This window comes from Varanus komodoensis, unplaced genomic scaffold, assembly GCF_004798865.1.
Source record: "Varanus komodoensis strain SLA01 unplaced genomic scaffold, ASM479886v1 scaffold2, whole genome shotgun sequence".
Classification (NCBI taxonomy): domain Eukaryota; kingdom Metazoa; phylum Chordata; class Lepidosauria; order Squamata; family Varanidae; genus Varanus; species Varanus komodoensis.
Window position 1 is genome coordinate 50,660,178 of NW_025335568.1, and position 20,077 is coordinate 50,680,254.

General features: G+C 43.5%; 1 protein-coding gene across 1 annotated transcript; it reads right to left on the reverse strand.

The window, feature by feature from the left end:
* Nucleotides 1-1,100: 1,100 nt before the first annotated feature.
* On the reverse strand, nucleotides 1,101-14,536 carry ASB4 (ankyrin repeat and SOCS box containing 4). Its single transcript, XM_044429539.1, has 5 exons — nucleotides 14,359-14,536; nucleotides 10,669-10,968; nucleotides 4,469-4,959; nucleotides 3,242-3,355; nucleotides 1,101-1,289 (listed from the first exon to the last, which is right to left on the reverse strand). Exons 1-5 carry the CDS (start codon nucleotides 14,534-14,536, stop codon nucleotides 1,101-1,103), a joined length of 1,272 nt encoding a protein of 423 aa, XP_044285474.1.
* Between the last annotated feature and the right edge of the window lie 5,541 nt (nucleotides 14,537-20,077).

Genomic DNA, 20,077 nt, shown 5'->3' on the forward strand with positions numbered 1-20,077 from the left:
AGCTCCTCACAAGAAGAAAAAAAGGCAGTGTATAAATGCAACTTAGTAAGAAAATATCCTCTAAGTGGCACTGTGATATAGAAGAACTGTACAAATACATGAGCATGTACATTCACAGATAATACCGCAATTTCCTCTTGCTAAAGAAACAAAAAGGCATGGAAATGATTGCAAAGAACAGAAGAGGCCTTGAAAGATGATGCTGTTGCATAAAGTACTCGGAAACTATCATGAAGGGGCATCATGAGCACAGAGTAAATGCCTCATGTAAAAAGCCTGCGAGAGTTCATAGATGGTAGACGCCTCCACAGGATGAATAGCTCAGACTAGCCATTAAATATTTGCGCTGGGTTTATTTCTTCATTAGTGAGGCTTGCAACAAAATGTCGCAGGGCATAATGCTCCTGTTCAGGGTTCTGGCCAGCCAGCCATGCTCTCTTCCAGGATGCTCCATCCCACTTCATCTGACTTTCCATTTGTTCTCACTCCCCTGCACCACTCCAGCTACAGTCAGCAAACGTGCTGTGGCCGCTGAGTGTGCTCAGTTCCGACTAGGTGGGTTTTGGGGTTTCCCAAGTGGATAGGGCTTTTCTTGGTTTCTTGGGTTGTTTTGTATTTCTGTACATATGGGGGCCCTCCAAGTCCGCTGATCCCTCTTGTTCAAGGATGGTGCTGTTTTGGTTACATAAGGGTCCATATGCTGAGTATGTTATTAGTATATAGGATTCCAAAGGCTATTAAAATAAAATCATGGCCTTTTTCTTCATTATATTTGTCTTGTAGTGGTCATTGAAAACAAGGCATGGATATGTACCTCAATGTGAAAGCAGACGGGAAAGTTCCTCTCTTTCCACTGTTCCATGTATGCCTTTAAATATGAGTTGGGAATAAAATGCATGTTTTTCAGTGGTAAGTTAAATCAAGCACTTTGTGTGATCTATAGTTATATAAAGTCAGATTGTATAGGATTTGGGCCATGAGCTCTGAATCTGACTAAAGTTATTGCTGAAACGTTGGTTTGAACTCCTTCCATGTGAATTGTGCCTCTCCCTTAAAATATTAGGTTAACAGAAAATGTATCGGAGCAAATTTAAACTGTCTTAGTATATTATTCCTTCTGGTTCTAAGAGCAAATACTTCTTCAGTGTATCTGGAATTAAAAGTGAAGGAATCACTTTGTGGCATGTATGGAACAATATTCTTCGAATAGCACATCTGGCCAAATGTTTGAGTGATCTTGGTGTATTTGCACAGGCCTCAAAAAGAGATTCATAGAAATCCAGGTACGTCTGCAAAGATAAAACAAAGTTTGTTTATTGTCAATGCATTTCTCCTATTTGCAGGTTAGGTCTATAGAAAGCACATCAGCCTCTTCTCTAAGCCCAGTGCAATATTTTGCTGCAGTTCTGCCGTCCTTTCTTTGACTAGCAGACCCAACAGAGGCTGCTATTATTTCAACCCTCTGCTTTACTTCAGTTTAGAACAGGGGTAGGCAATTTATGGCTCTCTAGACAGCGTGGTCTATAGCTCCCCTAAGTCTCAGCCAGCATTTCTAGTTCTGAGGGATAATTGGAGTTGTACCCCGAAACATGTATAGGACAATATGTTGTCTGTCCTAGTTTAGAAGGGGGAAAATGAAGATTGTTCTGGATATCACAGTAATCTAATATTTCCTAGAATATGACAGGTAATAACAAGTTCCATTTTCATACATTCTGTGCAGACAAGTCTAAATCAACCTCTATTTTATTATTTTGGTTTGATCACTAACCCTAATTTAAAACTAAGCAGAGTGCCCCAGGCTGAAAAGTAAAGGGGACTCTAGGTAGTTTTTAAAAGGAAATGGATGCTTCACCCTTTCTTCTATCCCCTTTGCCTGCCACCCCCTTTTCTCCCTTGCTGCCACCCTGTTCCCCCACTTCTGGCATCCTGGTCTCTCTCCCCCCCCCCCCCGCCCCCAATTAAAAGGCTTGCATGACGGGGCACAGATCAAGTTTGCCAGAAGTCTGACTTGGTATTTGATATGTTTTTATGTCCATGCCACCCAATGGCCAAGGCTCTCTGACTGGTTTGCAACAGTTTGCAAGCAACGCCAGGGCTGCGGGGGCCCTCCTGTGCCTTCAAATGCACCGGGCAGTGTGTCACCAGCACGTGCTCCCCTCTTGCCGTACCCCAGGTTGCTGCAGCACTAGCAACAGACCAAGCAACCAGTGGCAACTTGAGACAATGGCTCAGAGTGGCCAAGCTTTGCATTGAAACAAGGGGCACACATCATTTAAAAATGCACCTTGGCCTCACCATGGCCATATGCTGCTGAAATTCAGCGGCAAATTGCCACTTGTTTTTTTGTAGCAGAAATTCAGCAGTGCTTGTTAGCTGTGCAACCTGGGGTGGGGATCTGCAGGGCATAAATGGGCCCCTTGAACCCTCACGGTTCATTAGACCATGGTTTAGACTGAACTCCAAACCAAGCTAACCTCCGCGCCATTTTGACAATGCAGAGAGATTCTCTCAACCACTATTGTAAAGTTTGGCTTTACATGATTCTTATGTAATAGAAGATACAAACTAGCCAAAATTAGGCACTTTGAACCACATTGATTTCTATTGTTGGAATAAAACCATTATCATTACTGTTTTCAACTGAATTCTGTTGCATTTAAAAGCAGTTTGATTGTTTTCTTTGGGCAGAACTTCTATTCTGTGGCACACTAAGCTCTGCCCCCCACCACACATACCCCTTCACGTCTCTAGTAATATACACATCTGGCCTGAAACCAGCATAGATCACAGCCCCGTATTTTGCGTAGACTTTTGTCCTGAATGTTTATTTTATTTCTCCAGGTACTGCAGATATCCATCCAGTTAAAATGTTGTTTGGCATGTTAAAAAAAAAGGAAAAACCTCCAAAAGGATTTTTTTTCTGTCTAAACGTGCCCTTAAAGCACTGTTCCAGCTAATGGGGAGCAGCCTAACAGGGAACAGTGGAAGGAGGTGGCATTGTGGTTGTTACAAAAGCCATCAGTTCTAGGGGTACTTTGTCTGTGCGCCCACTTCACTGTCTGCAGTCAGGCTCTGCACATTTGTATGCGCCCCGAGATTATGCCCACCCCACAGTTTGTGCCACGCTGCCAAGATTCATCCCCTGCTCAACATTCATTTTAACAAGGACACTGACTTAGGTCCTGATAGCAGATGCTACAAGATGCAACCATTACACACAAAGTTGTTAAATGTTTACCTCAAGGACCTCATCAGGTATAGCTGTCCTCCATTTTGCTGTGGAGTTGATGTGTTCGTAGGAATTCACAATCACCTCAACTGCCCTGGGGTAAGAGCAACAGGCCTGCAAAACCTGCGAATGGAAACATACCACCCATTGGGATTTCACTGGTTTCCAGAAAGGATTTGCTCTTTGAAGTTTCCCCCTTCTTGTTCACTGAGGACCTGCACATCGGATCCCCTGCCCTTCTCCAACATGGGGTGTAGCCTTTTAGATGCTAATTGGGGGCAGAACCACCCATGCTAACCAAAATGCCCCCTCAACTTTTCTTCTGTCAATCATTACATTATTCCTTTCTGGGCTTGCTGGAAGAGATTTGCACAGGAATCCCTCTAGAATTTATGTAGTAGGTGTTATATTAATGTGCATATTCCAGGCACCCAAAGATTTCAATTTTTAAGTGGTGTGAAATTTAACACCTCAAGAATGTTCTATTTAAAAAAGACCTTTTAAAAGCCATTTTTGGCTCGTGGTTCTGAAGAAAAGCTCTGCATTTACAGGCAGGTCTTCTGTTCGGGGTCTGTGACACTGGGAAGCCACCAGGGCAAAGCTTCTCCCCCAGATAATCGCTGGACCCTTGTGGCCATCCTGTGCGTCCTCTTCTTCCTTGCTATCCCACTTTTTCTAGCCACTCCATGCATGCAAGCAGCAACAAATATGAGGAAATTGAGCCACCATAGGATGGCCATTTGGGAACTGCCCCCAAAGAGGAAATGCATTACCAAAAAAGAGAACAAAAGAGGAATAGAATACCATCAGTTCTGAATATGGGAAGAGTGCAAATTTCATCTTTGGGTGGAATCTGGAATCTGTGTTCTGTGAGGGGAAGGGAGCTTCCTTGAGAGGAAGAGCTCTGCTTGAATATGGTCCAACCACCCAATTGTGAGGGATGCCCTTTCAGCTCATCCCATTCAACAGAGCCTTCTGCTTCTCAGTGTTGCATTTTCAGGGGACTGGGCAGGGGAAAATGGCTCTGGGATGGAAAGGAGATCAATCTCCACCCATGCAGTGGAAGAAGCTGAAAACTAGATCCAACCTCCCATCTTGGATGGAACCACGTGCAAATATATTTATTTAGCTATTTATTTATTTATTTAAAACATTTCTATGCCGCCCCCATCGCAACAAAGCCTCAGGGCGGCTCGCAACAAAAACATGTAGGCCTGCAAGCTTTTTTAAACTCACCTTATGGAATTGTGGAGGATATATCCTGGCAGCACCATGATTCAGAAGCAGCCGATAGCAAAGATCTGGTTGGCCACTGGGCCGCACCCCGGTCACTTTCAGCACGTACTGCAAAGGAGCGCAGCCATTGTCATCCATGAGGTTGGCTTCGGCTCCTGCCTCCAGCAGCATGTCCAGCAGCACGTGGTCACAGTTCCAGGCAGCCTTGTGGAGCGGTGTCCGGAAATCCTCATCCCGGGAATTGACGTCTGCATGGTAGTCGAGCAGCATCCTGCAGATCAGATGGTGGTCTGTGCTGTAGGTCTGCTCCCTACCATTCAGGGCCCAGTAAGCTGCACAAGCCAGAGGGGTTTCCCGGTGGGCATTGGAACTGTCCACCACAGCTCCCTGTTGCACGTAAAAGGCCACCATTTCAGGGATGCCACAGCGTGCTACTGTGTGCAAGGGGGTCTCTTCATCCTGATTGTTTGTCCTTATATTCACATCTGCGCCTGTTTGGAAAGAAAACGCAAAGAGAAAGCTGGGAAGCCTCCCTCCCTCCCTCCCTCCCTCTTCAAAGGCTTCCTAAATTCCACTAAAGGCATAATACTATAAGAGCACCTGATGAAATGGACTCTAGTCCATAATAAAATTGTTGCACTATAAGGTGACATTCTTCTGTTTTAGCTTTAATAGACTAAACCAGCGACTTTCTTTCTGGAATGTTTAAGCTGAATGTTTCTTAAATAGCTGTTGACTGAGTGGGTGTATTTTTCCTCCTAGGCCTGCTATCTGATTCTTAATCAAATTATTGTATGATCTTTAGTCAGTGGATGCTAATATTTGTATGTGAATAAAAAGTATTGTTGTGAAGCAAGGAATACCCCAACCTGGTTTGGATGGCATGCTGCTCTTTTGTTTAACCCACAACTAGCTGCAGCATTCATGGCTACCCAACTGCACATGCAAGCCAGGTTGGGGATTGCCATTTCATAGGAACACGGAAAACATGGGTTAATCTGACCATGGATTTAACCCACACCAGCTGGTTCCACATAACAGAACAAGCCCAAGTGAGACTGCATATTCAAAATAGAAGTCAAACTTTCTGCAGCTTCATCGTGTTTTAAGTAACCCAGGCTGGTCCACTGTGTTGTGTGAACAGTCCCATTTTATTTGTTGGTAGAGAATGGTATATGAATTGCAACTGGCATAATCATAGACTGGGCTTTTCCTGCTTTATGACATGAAGGAACACATCCAAGTACTTGCAAAAACATTCTTTAAAATATCCGCTGAGACCTAATCAACTGGGAAAAGCTTTTTGTCAATTAAAATAGATAAATCTGTTTCCTTCTTTACATATGAAGCAGCTCTAAGACCCAAACTACTCATTCAGCAATATTCTTAATTAGACATAATACTATGTTTTTAGGGTTAAATCTAATGTTATGGGCTTTTCCTCCTTCCTATGCATCCCAAACCTATTCCACAGGGGCAACATCCTCTAGATTTGGGGGACATGCAGGGGCTTCAGTGGGACCCAGACATTCAGGCTGCCTGCAGGGTCTATTCTGCTGGCAGAAGTCATGATTAGATGCAACACTAATTAGAACACACCAGCTGTCAACACCTTACTGCCTAAGGAAATCCAGGATACTGGGAAGATGGGATGGAGTGGATCAGGGGGAGAAATACCCGCTGTGCATGCAGAAGGCCCTGGGGTCAAATCCCATCACCTCCAGGAAGGGCTGGCAAAACTCCTGCTTAAAACCTTGGAGAACCATTGCCTGTGAGGGACAATAATCCTGGACATGGTGGACTCATGAGATGACTCGGTCTGTTCCTATGGGTTTGGCACGAATGAGGAACACCTCTAACAACAAAATTATTAGTGCAAATGGAGTGAAAGCACTTTGAGAACCTCTATGGTATAGTGCAGTGATGGAGAACCTATGCCATGCATGCCACAGTGGGCACACAGTGTTTAGAATGGGTGGAAATGTTGAACTGTGCAGAAAGAGCTACTCAAGGAAGGCTTTTTCAAAATCTCCCTCTTTTCCATGGAACTTTAGCCCTACTTTTTGGGTTGTGCACCAGGGTAGGGTTGGGCAGTGGTGGCGAACCTATGGCATGCATGCCACAGTGGGCATGCAGAGCCCTCTCTGTTGGCACGCAAGCCAAGTTGCCCCAGCAGCCAAGCATAGGATAACAGTGCACATAGGGGCCATGAGCATGCTCAGAAAGGAGTAGCGGCACCAGGGGATGATGTCACGAGCTGTGACTCATTAGCCACGACTCATCTGAGCTTTCGCATGGCCGGTCAGTACGCTGCCAAAGATATATTTATATTTGCTTGGACTGGGTGTGAGTTGTTTTTTCTAAACTAAAACCTCAGTATTCAGTTTTTATTGCAGTGTTGGCACTTTACGATAAATAAGTGGGTTTTGGTTGCAGTTGGGGCACTTGGTCTCTAAAAGGTTCCCCATCACTGGCATAGTGGATAAAGGGTTTGGCTGGGATTCAGGAGACCTGGGTTATAGTCCCCTCTCAGCCAGGAAGCTTACTGTGTGACACTGGTTCAGTCACTAACTCTCAGCCTCGCCTACCTCCCAGGGATGTTGTCTGGATAAAATAGCAAGAAGGATTGCATAAGCTGCCTCGGGTTCCTTGGAAAAGATTAAAAGGGCAGGATGTAACTATAATAAATAAATAATCAAAACAGAATAAAGCAGTGACAAAAGAAATCAAATACACCAGCAGTTACACATTAATATGGCAGAACTACAAGGATTACTCAACTGGAAGATTAAAACACCCAGGGAAAATAATAAAAATTTTCAGCAGGACTTCTCTGCAATTGGCATTTGGCAATCAAATGCCTCCACCAAAAAGGCCCTCTCTCAAGTAGCCATCCATTGCACCTCATCACGCTTCAGGGAAGAGGATGTTAACATAAACATGGGGAGAGGTGGTCATTTAGATAAGCTGGACCTAACCGTTTTATCTTTAAAGTTTAACACCAGGACTAGGCCCAGAAGCAATCTGGAAACCAGTGCAAATGGCAAAGCACTGGCATAACGGGTTCATATCATCCAGTCCCAGCTCAGTTATGTTTTGCTGCCTAATTCTGGACCAGCTGAAGTTTCTGAACCATTTTCAAAGGCACCCCCAAAATCACATTCTCCACATTATGCTCCACACAAACAGGTAAAATTCCATATAGCATGAATCATGGTCCACACATTATTTCCTGGAAAATCTACTGGTTTAATTTTTCATTTATATTTCAGTTGAAGCAACAACCCCATCTAGTGGACATTCAGTATATGTATCCCAAAATAAGAGACAAATCCGACAGTTGCACACTAATCCCTACCCGAATAGTGAATTTATGAGTCTGACCTGTTTGTTATTGTCTTCGTTATGCACCCAAATAAATAAGTTTCAAAATTAAGAACTTTATACAAATATTGTGACCCTCTACAGTACTGTGGAGGACCAGGGCTGGAAGAAAAACTGCTGGAAGACTCCAGGGGGTCTACTCCTTCCTGGAAAACAGAGAACTACATATGATAACTTAGAAGATGGTAAAACACTCTCTCTGTGCAGGTGCCCTTGAAGGTTGTTTGTGCGCTTCAGTCAGCCCAGAAGGCAGCAGCAACAGCAAGCTCTGGAAACTTCTTTCTTTCTTGGTTCATTTTCAACAGTTCCCTGTTTATGCATCTGGTGCTACAAAGGGATGGTGATGGCCCAGCCACTGTGGCTCATGCACTGCTAAACTCACAGCTGGACCACTGCAATGCAGGGCTGCCCTGAGCCTGGTTCAGACCTGTACGAAGTGCAGAATGCAGAAGTGGAGTACCCCATTCCGCACATGTCGCTCCTGCATTAAAAGAACTGCGCCATCTATTCATTCAAGGGACCAGGATTTTCTGCCCCATTTGATGCCCAACTGGCCTTTCAGATCTTCAGAGCAGGCCTCGTTGGTCAGCGGAATGTTGCCAGATGACATCTCAGAAGTGGGTCTCCTCAGCATTGGTTCCCACCCAGGTGCCAAAAATTTTTTTTATCATTTTCAATCATAAAGAAAGAAAAAATAATTTTAAGAAAGAAATTCAATGAAGAAGAAAATTTCAGAGCCATTATCATGAGTGTGGATTAGGATTCCTGAGTGTGTGTTGATCCTGAGGTGTCCATGGAATGTGTCTGACTGCCCTGGCTTTGACGGTCACCCTCTTTCTCATCACTGCTACGGCTTGCTTGCTGGACCAGAGAGAGCCAGTGAAAAAACCGGCCAGGGCATCTTCTGCTCCAGCTTGTCACCACCTCTGCAGTCTGGACCAGTGTAAGAAGCCACGTTACAGAGCTAAAAAAGGGGAGCAACTCCAGCAGGATCTTGCCAGTGGGCCTCTGCTGGAGTGTAGGCTATCCCCATGTGCCGAACCTTATCTTCTTGGCCTTGATCATACACTATAAAGCAAGTCAGGCAAAACGCAGTACTCTCCAACTGGCAACCAGCTCTGCATTTGCTGCAATGCCAATTGTGATTGTTATTCTCCTAAAACTGAACTACATATTAAACGTAGCAAGTATTCTGGTCCTAAGATAATGACAGCTATGACACAAGAATGTATAATTTACACCAGTCTTCCCCAACTTGGTGCCCTAAGCTGTTTTGAGTTCCCATCAGCCCCGGCCAACATAACCAATCACCAGGAAGTCTGGGAGTTGTACTTCAAAACATTAGGAGGATACCAAGTTGGGGAAGGCTGATTTGTTGTTGTTGTTGTTGTTGATGATGATGATGATGATATTTCTATACTGCCCAATAGTGGAAGTTCTCTGAGTGTTTACAGTAGCAGATAAAACACAGTAAAAGTATTCTTTTCTTACACAAAGGAAGTATACTTCTTATTTCAGAATGATTAGGTTTATGCATTTGCAAATTTAAATAGATAATCAATTCAATGATTGATTCATTTGTTTTTAATCAATGAGCCAAAAGAGGTTTCTTTAAACATTCTCTTCAGTTTCCTCTGTACCTAAAGGTCCCTGTTTCTAAATCTGTCCTTTCAAGGTAGCTCAGAAATTGCTTCAGGATGAGTTCTTAGTCTACAAAGTAATTCTCCATAAAGAAAGTAGGTCACTGAGAATGTGCCATTTCAGCTTGCACTGCATTTTGCAAGAGTACTTTGGACTTTTCTATGATTCCTTATGGTCGCAATCATAATCCTGCTGTCAACTTCATTAGCTTCATGGGGAATAAGAATGGCATCATTAACTTTCCTTCGTAACACATGTAATAATGTGCATCTTTCAGCAGAAGAATCCTAGCATTGTTCTAGCATATGAATTAATAATTTTAAATCCATTCAGTCTTCCCACCAACCCTGTGCCCTCCATCACCACCAAATAAGCTTAACTTTAAACGTTTTGATCATTTGTGTGTATGTTGCGGTTGCACAGAATCCCCTGTACTTGCAAAGGAATGATGGACCAGTGCACTAATATTTAGATATGGCGGGTTATTTCCTCATCTGTGCAGGCAGGGGAATTAGTATAATTATTGCCATGGATAACAAGCCACACAGAACTCATGGGCTGTTTTGGGTAGCAAGCTCCCCAAACCCTTCTAGGCATGTTGTAAACTTAGTGTTTCGGTCTTTATATTACTATATTCCCATGTTCCTTGTTTTGTGTTGCATGTTATTCTTTTAACTTTATGTATTGCATTTTATTCTTCCAGATGTTTGTAATCTATCCAGAGAATGTGCCTTAGTAGGCAGATCAAAAATCAATTGATCAATCAATCTGGAAATGCAGGGCAGATTGGTTGGGGATTTGTTGTATCTCTTCTGTTTTGAAAGCTAAGTTATAAGGAAGAATGGAGAGGCAATGTCTCTCTGCCACATTACTTTTCCATGTGTAAAGGTGTGCTGTTTCTTTCCCTTTCACCAGGAGTGTTCATTCAATTCTATCCTCTGTGGTTTAAAGTCAAACAATACAGAATGATCCATTTCACATGACAAGCCAGGCTCAGTGTGGATTATTTAACCCATGATGAGCCACAGTGCATGAAGTTGCAGCCTCTCATACGAACCCAACCATCAAGGATTATGTGTGAGTTAATCAACCTTTGCCTGCTCCTCAGCACATGTCACCCCGAAGGGATTGCAGCATCTTGTGAAAATCAACCCTTTGCCTGTAGCAGAACTCACCTTTCCAAATTAACTGTTGCGCACAAGGCACAGACAGCTTTGTGGTACAAAAATGCAGTGGTGCAAGGCCGCTTAGTGAATAGCAGTTGGTTTTTGCTCCATGACTGCAAAGTATCTTGACACAATCCAGATTGGCTATTTCACAGGCAATGTGGATAGCTGCTTTCCCATTTGGTCTGCAGTTGATCGTTGCCTTGTGCTTCAACAGGACCCGTAGGCTCTCCAGGTGGCCATACATGACAGATAAGTGTAGTCCAGTTGCCCAAGAATGTTGCAATTTATAACTAGGCAGCCAATACCCTGATTTAAAAAGAAGAGGTGTGCATGAAGTGTGAAGGAGAAGGAGAAGAAGGGTTTCATTTCTATGGCACTCAATAGAACTCAACAATTCTCTGGATGATTTATAACAATTCCTGAAACAGCCGCAGTAAAAAAAAAAAAAAAAAAATCATAAAATAATTCCAAGTACAAAACTTAAAATTTTAAAAATTACAACTAAGAAGAAAAAATTTTTGTGGATTTATTAAGAAGGGTGTATAATGGAGTTTATATATTTCTTGTTTTTCTTTGAAATTGAAAATATTTTCCAGATGTAGACCTTTTCCTCACCCGAATTCCTACTCAGAAAAGATTGCTTGACTGATGTGCAGTGCCAGTCCAAGTCAATGTACTGCTTATGAAGCAGAATCAAGATGACATCTCTGTCCAGTGCTGTCTCCAGTTTTTGAGGGCACTTGGGCAAGTCATCCTCACTGGGCCACCTCCATCAGGGAGTTCCTCTGCACTGGCATTGTCAAATCACTCATTGCCACAGCTCCTCATCCTCCTTCCCATCACAAGCGCCACTTGCCTGCTCTCCTGCAGAGACCCGGTGCACAAGTAGGCCATGGCATCTCCTGCTGCTATTTCCCACCTTTGCCATTGTCTGAACCAGACAGAGAGGAAGGTGAACAAGCAGATTGCAATATATGAAAAGGAGGAGCCAATCCAGGTGTCTCTTGTCAATGGGTCCCTACTGAGGGTGGGCCTTTGGGAGATGCCCAACCATGGCCAACCTTGGCACCAGCTGCTCCAAATTGCTGCCTTTATCCACTCACCCATGCCAGGCCACCTGAATCCAGTCAGTTTACTTTGTTGCTTTGTGCACCTGGCCCTGCTCAGGTGCCTGAACTTGAGTGATCAATCAGCTATTTATTAATGAGATTATTTACTCCCTCTTATTTCTGGGATTCAGCATGATCTATAGATATTGGTACCAAGAGAGGGGGGCAGAAATCTCTGTTCTGTAGGGACAGAACATGCTCAATCCACATGTATAAAAGCAGAGAATAATTGTAGAGGCCAAATGTTTAAATTATGCCAGTGGAAGTTGGGGGCACCTGTGCCAGCCAGGTGACTTATCTGCTCTGGATTTTACTGTGAACTTTAAAGAAGCTATCCATGAAGTGGAACTCTAGCCCTCAATAGGTTCAGCACCACAGAGAGCTCCTTTAGAGATAGAGTCCAATCCACTGACCTTGGCTGCACCAGCCCCTGCTAAATTATTCTAAAATGGAGTTGCTGTCCATGCATTACAAAAGGGGAGATTGATTCCCTAAGAACAGAAGTCAAAAGATGATGCCAAATGTTTATTTTAATTGTTCGTTTTAATTAATTTCTATAATTTAAATAGAAACATCATGTACCTGCTCGGTTTGCTGTCCAGGTGCAAATTGTTGATGGACAATGTCAAGGCCACTGCCCATTCCCTCTTCTAAGGATTCTTTAACTTAACTGGGCTTGGACTGGATAGTCTATCAAATAGAGGACTCCTTCAAATAGATGACTGTCCTCTATCAGCTCTCCAAGATAGAAGACTGTCCTCCACGAGGCAGGAAACCTGGCCACCTTTGCTCTGACTTCTCCTGCACCTTGTCCAGAACTCTGGGGGCCAAGAAATCCTCCAGTTCAGGACATGTGGAACCCCATGTTGCCATTTCATCTGGACTGGGAATTGCTGGGGCCTTCCTGTCTGCTAGTGAAATGGTGTTTTGCTTATGCAATAGATTCTCTGTGTTTTGTACTCACAAACTGTTGAAATGTTTATACAGTCTGAAGATTCAAACCATATTGGCAGATTGAGGTGTGTTTTGATTGTCTTATAATGCATTTCTATACATGTTTACTCAGAAGATAAACAACTGTGTTCACCAAGGTGAATTACATCCTCAAAATTACATTTTTGAGATTGATCTTGTTTTCTAGTTTTGTTTCCTTGCATGGTTTTCTCTTTAAACGTTGAATAATGGCAGCATATGCCCTAATAATTGCAGGATCACTGGAGTACAGTCACAGAAGTAAAATCATCATCAAGTGTTCTGTTACTGGAAAACTTCCCTCACAGACAGGTATGTCCATTTTTGGTTTTTGCAAGGTAACAAGGACCTGGTTCTACTCATAGGTCTTGTTCATCTGCAGATGGGTAAGGCGCTCAGGATCGCCACTGATTAACAGGAGCATTGACACAAGAATCCTCTCCACCCCCAGATTGTACTGCTGACCAGGGCTGGCCTAAGGTATTTTGCTTCCTGAGGAGGAGGAACAAATGGCATCCACACACCCACCCAAGTAAAGTAGCCAAGACCAAGCAGAGTATTTTGGAATCTGAGGCAGCAATCCCACAAGCAACTCTTTCCATCCCTCGCAGTAAAAGTACAGCAACAACACAGTAAATAAACCAAAAATTATCTGCCCTTTCACCTACAGTCTCTGGTGGCCACCTCATTCTGTCTAGTGTTGGGGCAACCAAGGGCATATATTTGTGTGTATTTGTGCAAGGGCGAATGTGAATTTCAATCCATTCTGGATGCAGAGCAAATTCATAGGCTCAGAATTTTGTACTTCTTCTCTATATATTCCTTTTGCCTCTGGACCTAGTTAGTGGGTCTCAGGATACAACTAAAACCCAAAGTAAACCCCTACGTTGGCCCACTCCTGAAGTAATGCAAGAAATAATAAAGTGGTTTTGCTATATTTAGAGATTGCTTATATTTAGAGGGTCACGTGTGTTTGGGACTTCAACTGAGGCCGGGCAGAGGTGTGAGGTCTGAACAAACGGTATACATTTACAAATGTAGTGCACATTTCTTATAGGATCCCAGCCAGTGAGAACAATGGCCCTTTTTCCTATGCTGACTGCTTTACAGGGAAAATTTACTCACACATGAGAGCATGCCAGGTAATCATACTGAAAGGGCTACCTTCAATTCCTGCCCAAATTTACTCCTGAACTAAGATTTTAAATGCAACCTAGAGCACAATTCCGTGCTGAGAGTTTAAGGATGGGGGCTGGGAAGCAAAGCAAGGGCACATACATAAGGAGATTATTTTTTTGGGTGGCTGACAACTAACTACTGCACTCTAATTTTTAAATATATTTCAAACACAAATAGGCGGAAAAACAATTAGCTACATGGGGTCGGATTTCCAGCATGTCAGGATGTTGCCTGTATTCACATTTCTGATGCCTTGCTATTTTTTCACTCTCCCTCCTCTTATAGAAGCGACTCTGTACCAAACATATTGATTGGTGAATCAGCCTCCGATCTGTAAGGTTAGATAATACAATACTTCCTCCAAAGTTGAAATACTAGTAAACTACCAATAGCCAATTCACTTCACAAGCTAAAATGTTGGTGTTGGTTTTTTTACCTTGCTTGTAGGAAGCCAAGAGCAGATTCTCATCTTCCACTTCAAACACGGTGTCCACATCTACTTGCTTTTGAAGCAAAAACTCCTCTAGAGTTCTATAATCATTGGACTGCAGAGCTTTCAAAAAGGCTTTTTTCATTAACTTGGCAGTTGTGGTCCGTGTAATTGTTTCTCCCATTTTCTCCTTGTGGGATTAGATCACGCTTGTTTTCAATTGCCAAATGTGTATGTTTATAGTCAGCATAAAGGGGTGTTCTAATTTCTCTAAAGTGCATTAGCGTGCAAACCCGAAGATAATTTTAACACTAGGTAATGCTGATCTGCTTGTTCTATTTATATAAAGGAAATATCAGCCACTCAGTAGAGACTCAGTTCTGGCAAAGGGAATCCAGCCAGATGAAGGATGTCAGTATAAAGAAAACATCTCAAAGGATTAGTCCATACTATCGACTCATTCATCAACACTTTATCCTGTGCAAATATGTTTAGCTTAACTTCCAAGTTAACGCTAAGGTGAACTGAAGGCTGTTGTCATTTCTTGAAAAAGCAATAACCACCTTCACTGCTGGAAACCTATCTTTCTGGCCTGGCTTTGCCACTGAGGACTTCTCAGCATTTTGACACAAGCTGGAATTTTCCATTTTTACAGCATATTTGTTCTGTCTCTTCCTAGACATCTCCGTCACACTATTAGCCTACCTGTGCAAGATAGGGACCTGTAAGTTCTGCCAGTTAAAGGATACTATGCACTTATTCAATTTTTCCTTATTTAACTAAATCTCTTTGGAAGAAAAAAGGAGTGTGGTGGTAGCAGTTTATAAGCAGAAAATGCTGATGACGCCTGGATGGAAAAGGTGGAAAAGCTGTGGAAAAGCCTTTCGGGGGACCCTGCCTGGGGAAGGCCTCCCTCTGCTTTCTCAGCCAGAGCAGTTCTTTCTTTGGGACAGGCTCTGGAGGCCTTCTGAGGACAGGCAAGGGCAGGACGCCACCAGACTCCAGCCCATCCTCTTTGTGAGGTGCAAGAAAACATAGAGATGGCTCCCTGTTTTGAGAGCACTGGATTCTGCAGCCTTCCTGAATTTGACTGGATGCACTTCAGAAGGCAATGGGTTGCGCCATAAATACATATACAGTGTCGTATTTATTATAGATTCTGCTGATGAGGCATTTATCATGCCATTGCCTTGCCACAATTAGATGTGCTAGATAAATGACATGATCACATGTGGAACATACAGGACAGAGAAGGACTGGCATACAGCGTAAAGAAAAATATGCATTTGTATACAAAGGACACACATCCAGAAGCTGTTATGCGCCAACAAGTTGTCTTCGATTTATAGCAACCCCATAAATGAAAGCCCTCCAAAATGTCCTATCCATGACATCCCTGCTTAACTGTTCTAAATTCAAAGGCCTCTTCTTCTACCTTTGAAGTTGTCCTGTTGTAGATATGGATATATTAGCTCTACTTTAAAATATGACATAATCAATTCCTGCCTACCTGACATCAGACATGAAGAATCAGCAGCAATACAGGCCAAATCTTTACACCTGTGGTGTTCTGGTCAGAACATTTCTACAGAGAACCCATACTTGGAACGCGTCTTGAAAAACACAACAGCGGCCTGGTGGAGCTGTGCTGGCATACAATAATAAAGCAATGGGAAGAATTCTGAACTCTCCCTAAGCACTCCTCCGCTCCCCTGGTGCTGAGCCATATTGTATCAAGCAGCTGCTGTGGGCGTATTCTGTTTTTGGAAATGAGCCCAGCAGGTTCTGAACTCCTGAAATCTTTTAAGAAATGAAAATGTGCAGAAGGTACAGCAATTCAAATTGAGTTTTAGAAGAGCAATTTAGTATGGAGTGATGTTTGCCAGATGCCCAACTAATCAGCCACTGTATGTATGCAACCCTATGTAAATTTGGAGAGATGGTGCCCTAAGCACAGCTCAGCACAACCTGAAGCTCAGACTACAAGCGTATGTGTTGTTCCTTCACTCTTTCCACCCTGATATTTCATTTTTTTTAAAGTTCCCACCAGTGTTTGAATACTGGTGAGAAGTAGCACCTTACTTTCCCCACTGCTGATTTACACTTGCTAAAAGAGGAAGAGAAAATAGAATATCTGAAATTAAATGCACATGACTGACATCATGCGTAGTTAGAGCCTAAGATGCTGAGAAAACCAGCAGTCCTAATGGGAGATGATACTACACGCTTCAGGAAGAGGGAGCATCGGTGTGATGTGAGCATTATAAAACATCCCATGGATTATCCATGGATTATCAGAATGGCAGTCATAATTGTTGGAGAGGCAACAACACTGGGTAAGAACAAGCAATGCATTACTGTCTGAACATGGAATTCAGCAATGCAGAGCCTGCTGTCAACTGAGGTTCTGCATCAAGTCTGAAGAACTTCCTCAGCTTTCTCTGGGAGGCAGGCCTTGGCCTCCAGTCCCCACCCCACAGAAGCCTCTCCACTGCACCTTGTCTTCTTCGACAGTAGTTGGAGCTGGAATCTAGCATCTCAATAAATTAAAGAAATTGGATTCTCTTTTTTTCTAATTTGAACAACTTTCTGCTTAATTTCCTGTTTTCTGTTTTTTTCCCCTGCAGTAGATTGTTCTGTCTATAACTTGCAGTCATGTCCTGCAAATAAGGATTTCTAGGATGAAGTACTGCTGTGTGCAGGGCTGATGGAGCATCTCAGCAGTGAATGACCATGTGTGGGCACAGCGTGAAGATGGGTTTGCTATGCTCCCCACGGGTCTGAGTGCATTCAGTGAAGGCCACACTAGAGGGGATGACAGGCAGAGATAGCTTTGCAGGCTGCCTTGGGTTCCTCACAGCAAGAAGGAAAGTGGAATTGAATGCAATATACTAATATGCAGTTGAATCTCCCAAGTCTTTGGAAATGACAGCCATGCAGGGGACTGGGATGCAATCCGGATTGCAACTGCAGTGCTGAGGGAGGGAGGGAGGGAGGGATCATCCTTTCCCTCTGCAGTGTTTCCCTTGCAAAAATTGCTTCTGAAATGGCTAATTGCCCCTTTCAAGAAAACCCAGGTCAGTGTACATGGGGATGGAGGCGGGGGGGGGGTAACCTGTTTCTCCCACCACCAGTCATTTCCCGTTGCCAGCTCAGAGGCCCCGCAGCTGGTATTTGCCAAAACATTAAGAGCTGGGATATCTGATCTTTAAAGTCCATTATCTTGCCTGATTGTTCCTGAATCCTGTTTTCTGCCCATGTAGACACACGTATCATTTTATGGTACTCTGCTTTATATCCTGCTGTCAAAAGAAACCTGGTTTATGGGAACATGAGACAGCCTTTTCTTTAGGATACCTAACTCTGGGAATTCCCTTCTAGTACAGGTTGTCTTTATTCCACCTTTCATTGGCAGCCACTAAAAACATTTTATACTGCTGAAGTTTCGATGGCTTTTCATTATGTTACTGGCATTTCTAAGTCCCTTCTTTCTTTTTGGTGATTTAACCCCTTGTTTAAAAGCTTGCATTCTATTTCAGTGATTTTGTTTTAAATGCACTGTAAACTGTTTTGAGGCTCCTCTGACACCAATGCTGCATCAGGTTAAGACTGCCCTCTGCTCCCAGGCATTTGTTTGCAAATTGTGGGCATTTATGTCAGCTGTCTTTTAGCCCTTCTAGTATTTTACTAAATTTGTTTTATCTGTTTAAAGGGGCCATCTGATATAGTTGCTGGCAGCCTCCAGTCACTGAGAACTCCATGCGTCCAGTGGAAGGCAAGGGGAGTGCGGAAGCAAAGGCTGCCTGTGCACTTCCCTCACCCTCCAAAACACTCGGGCATCCCTCTAAGAGCTGTCCCTGTCGCAAGGAGGGAGAGCAGAGGCACTGCCACAATTCCTTCTGTCCTGGCAGTGTCTTGCTCAGCTCCCCATTTATAGGCCAGCTATAACTGCCGAGGCCTTGCTAGGTGGCTCCCACCTTTGGAAAAACTGGCTGTGAGGCTGCAGGGTGGGTCTGCTAAGTCTGGAGGCCCCCTCCAACCGCTGAGTGCCTTTCTGAGGTTGGAGCCCAGGTTCCAAATCTGTGTATAGCTTTCTGGAGAGTCTCTAGCAGCCCAGGGATGGCACCTTAAATTTTCTACACTGAAAATTGTATCTTATTATCTGCATCTGTGGTTTATAATTTTATGAATAGGTGTGAATACCTAGAAAGCTTCAACTATTAGGCAATACAGAAATGAAATAAATCATCATCATCATCTTCATCACCGGGAGTTGGTAGGATCAAAAGATTGTCTAGCAGTGTTTGCATAATCAATGAATGCATAAATGAGTGGCATGCTCTTTGGAGACCCAGTTTACCCACCACAACGGAATCCAGGTCTAGTGTGCAGCTTGGAGTGGTGGAGAGGGATAGGGGGCAGATCTGACCCTGGCTACCTAGAGAACCGTACAGTGCCCCTTGTGTGTATTTCCCTCCCTTCAACTGTTTCCAGTTGCTTCATCTCATAAAACCCATTAGAAGCCACATGCTCCCATCATGGGAAAGAACAGGGAACAGGGAAAGAAAACACTTGGGTGGGGGAACATGAGTTAAGGAGCGATTCTTGAACTTACAAAGAATCTGGAAACAGCAGGTTCAAATCCTCATGAGGAACAGCTCTTAGGAAAGGCATTCCAACCTTTGCAAATGGGGGGGGGGGGGGGGGGGGAGAACTGCACAAAAGCCTGAAGTCCAGCAACTGGTGGCTGGCTGGAGGAAAGGCACTTGGTGCATCACAGGCCAGACTGGGACTGAGGTTTTGCATCCCTGGTATGGTTGGCTGGGGCCTGCTAGGAACTGTAGGGCTTTGTCTGTCTAAACATGCATAGAACTGCGTCCATTTAGACCCTGCCTAAGCCATGGATGTCCCCTCTAGTTTTTTATTTTTACCCAAGAGCACGTTCCCTTGCTGCAGATGCTTTAGCTGTGACAACATACCTGCAACAGAAGAGGGGTTTCATAGCAGATTATGTGCCCATCTCACAAATTCAAGCAGCGACTGACCTGGCATTTCACTAACATCTGAATCCCTGTTTTACAGGAGTAGTTTTACACAGCTAGTGAACTTGTCCCACTGCTCACAGAGCTGACACTGACACTTGTACATGTGGCCCAGGTACCTTTGTTTGTCTTGAGCCTTTAGCTAAGAATAAAATCACTGGGAAGAAAATGATGGAATTAGGGAAGACTTTTATTTCAGCCTGCAAAAGTGGTGATTAAATCTAGGCAGTGCCTTTTCCAAAGAAATGAAATCTCAGGAGGAGGCATGGTGGTTACAAAGGTGGGGCTGAATTACTTACCAACTTGCTATGATAACACACTTTCAGGCTTTCAACCACCTGTAATGCAACAATGTGATTAGTCATCCAAGATAATGCAGGAGGGATGTGCCTTGTGTTTCTTCTGTTAACTAGAAAAGAAAGACTGCAATAAAATCAACATTCCAGTACAAACCGCACAGGAAAAATGACCCCATACAAAACCAGATTGTCCAGAAAGCAAGGTACAGAACAAGTGTACTTAATATCCGTTTAACTCATAAACATCCTATAGCAATGTGATTCTCAGAATTCCTCTCCAAACTAGCACTAGTGTTGCTCAGGAGAGAGAGGAGAGGAAAATACCTGCAGCTACTTTTAAAGCAAGTTCTGTCCAGCACCATTTATATTTTATGGAGGGTCTAA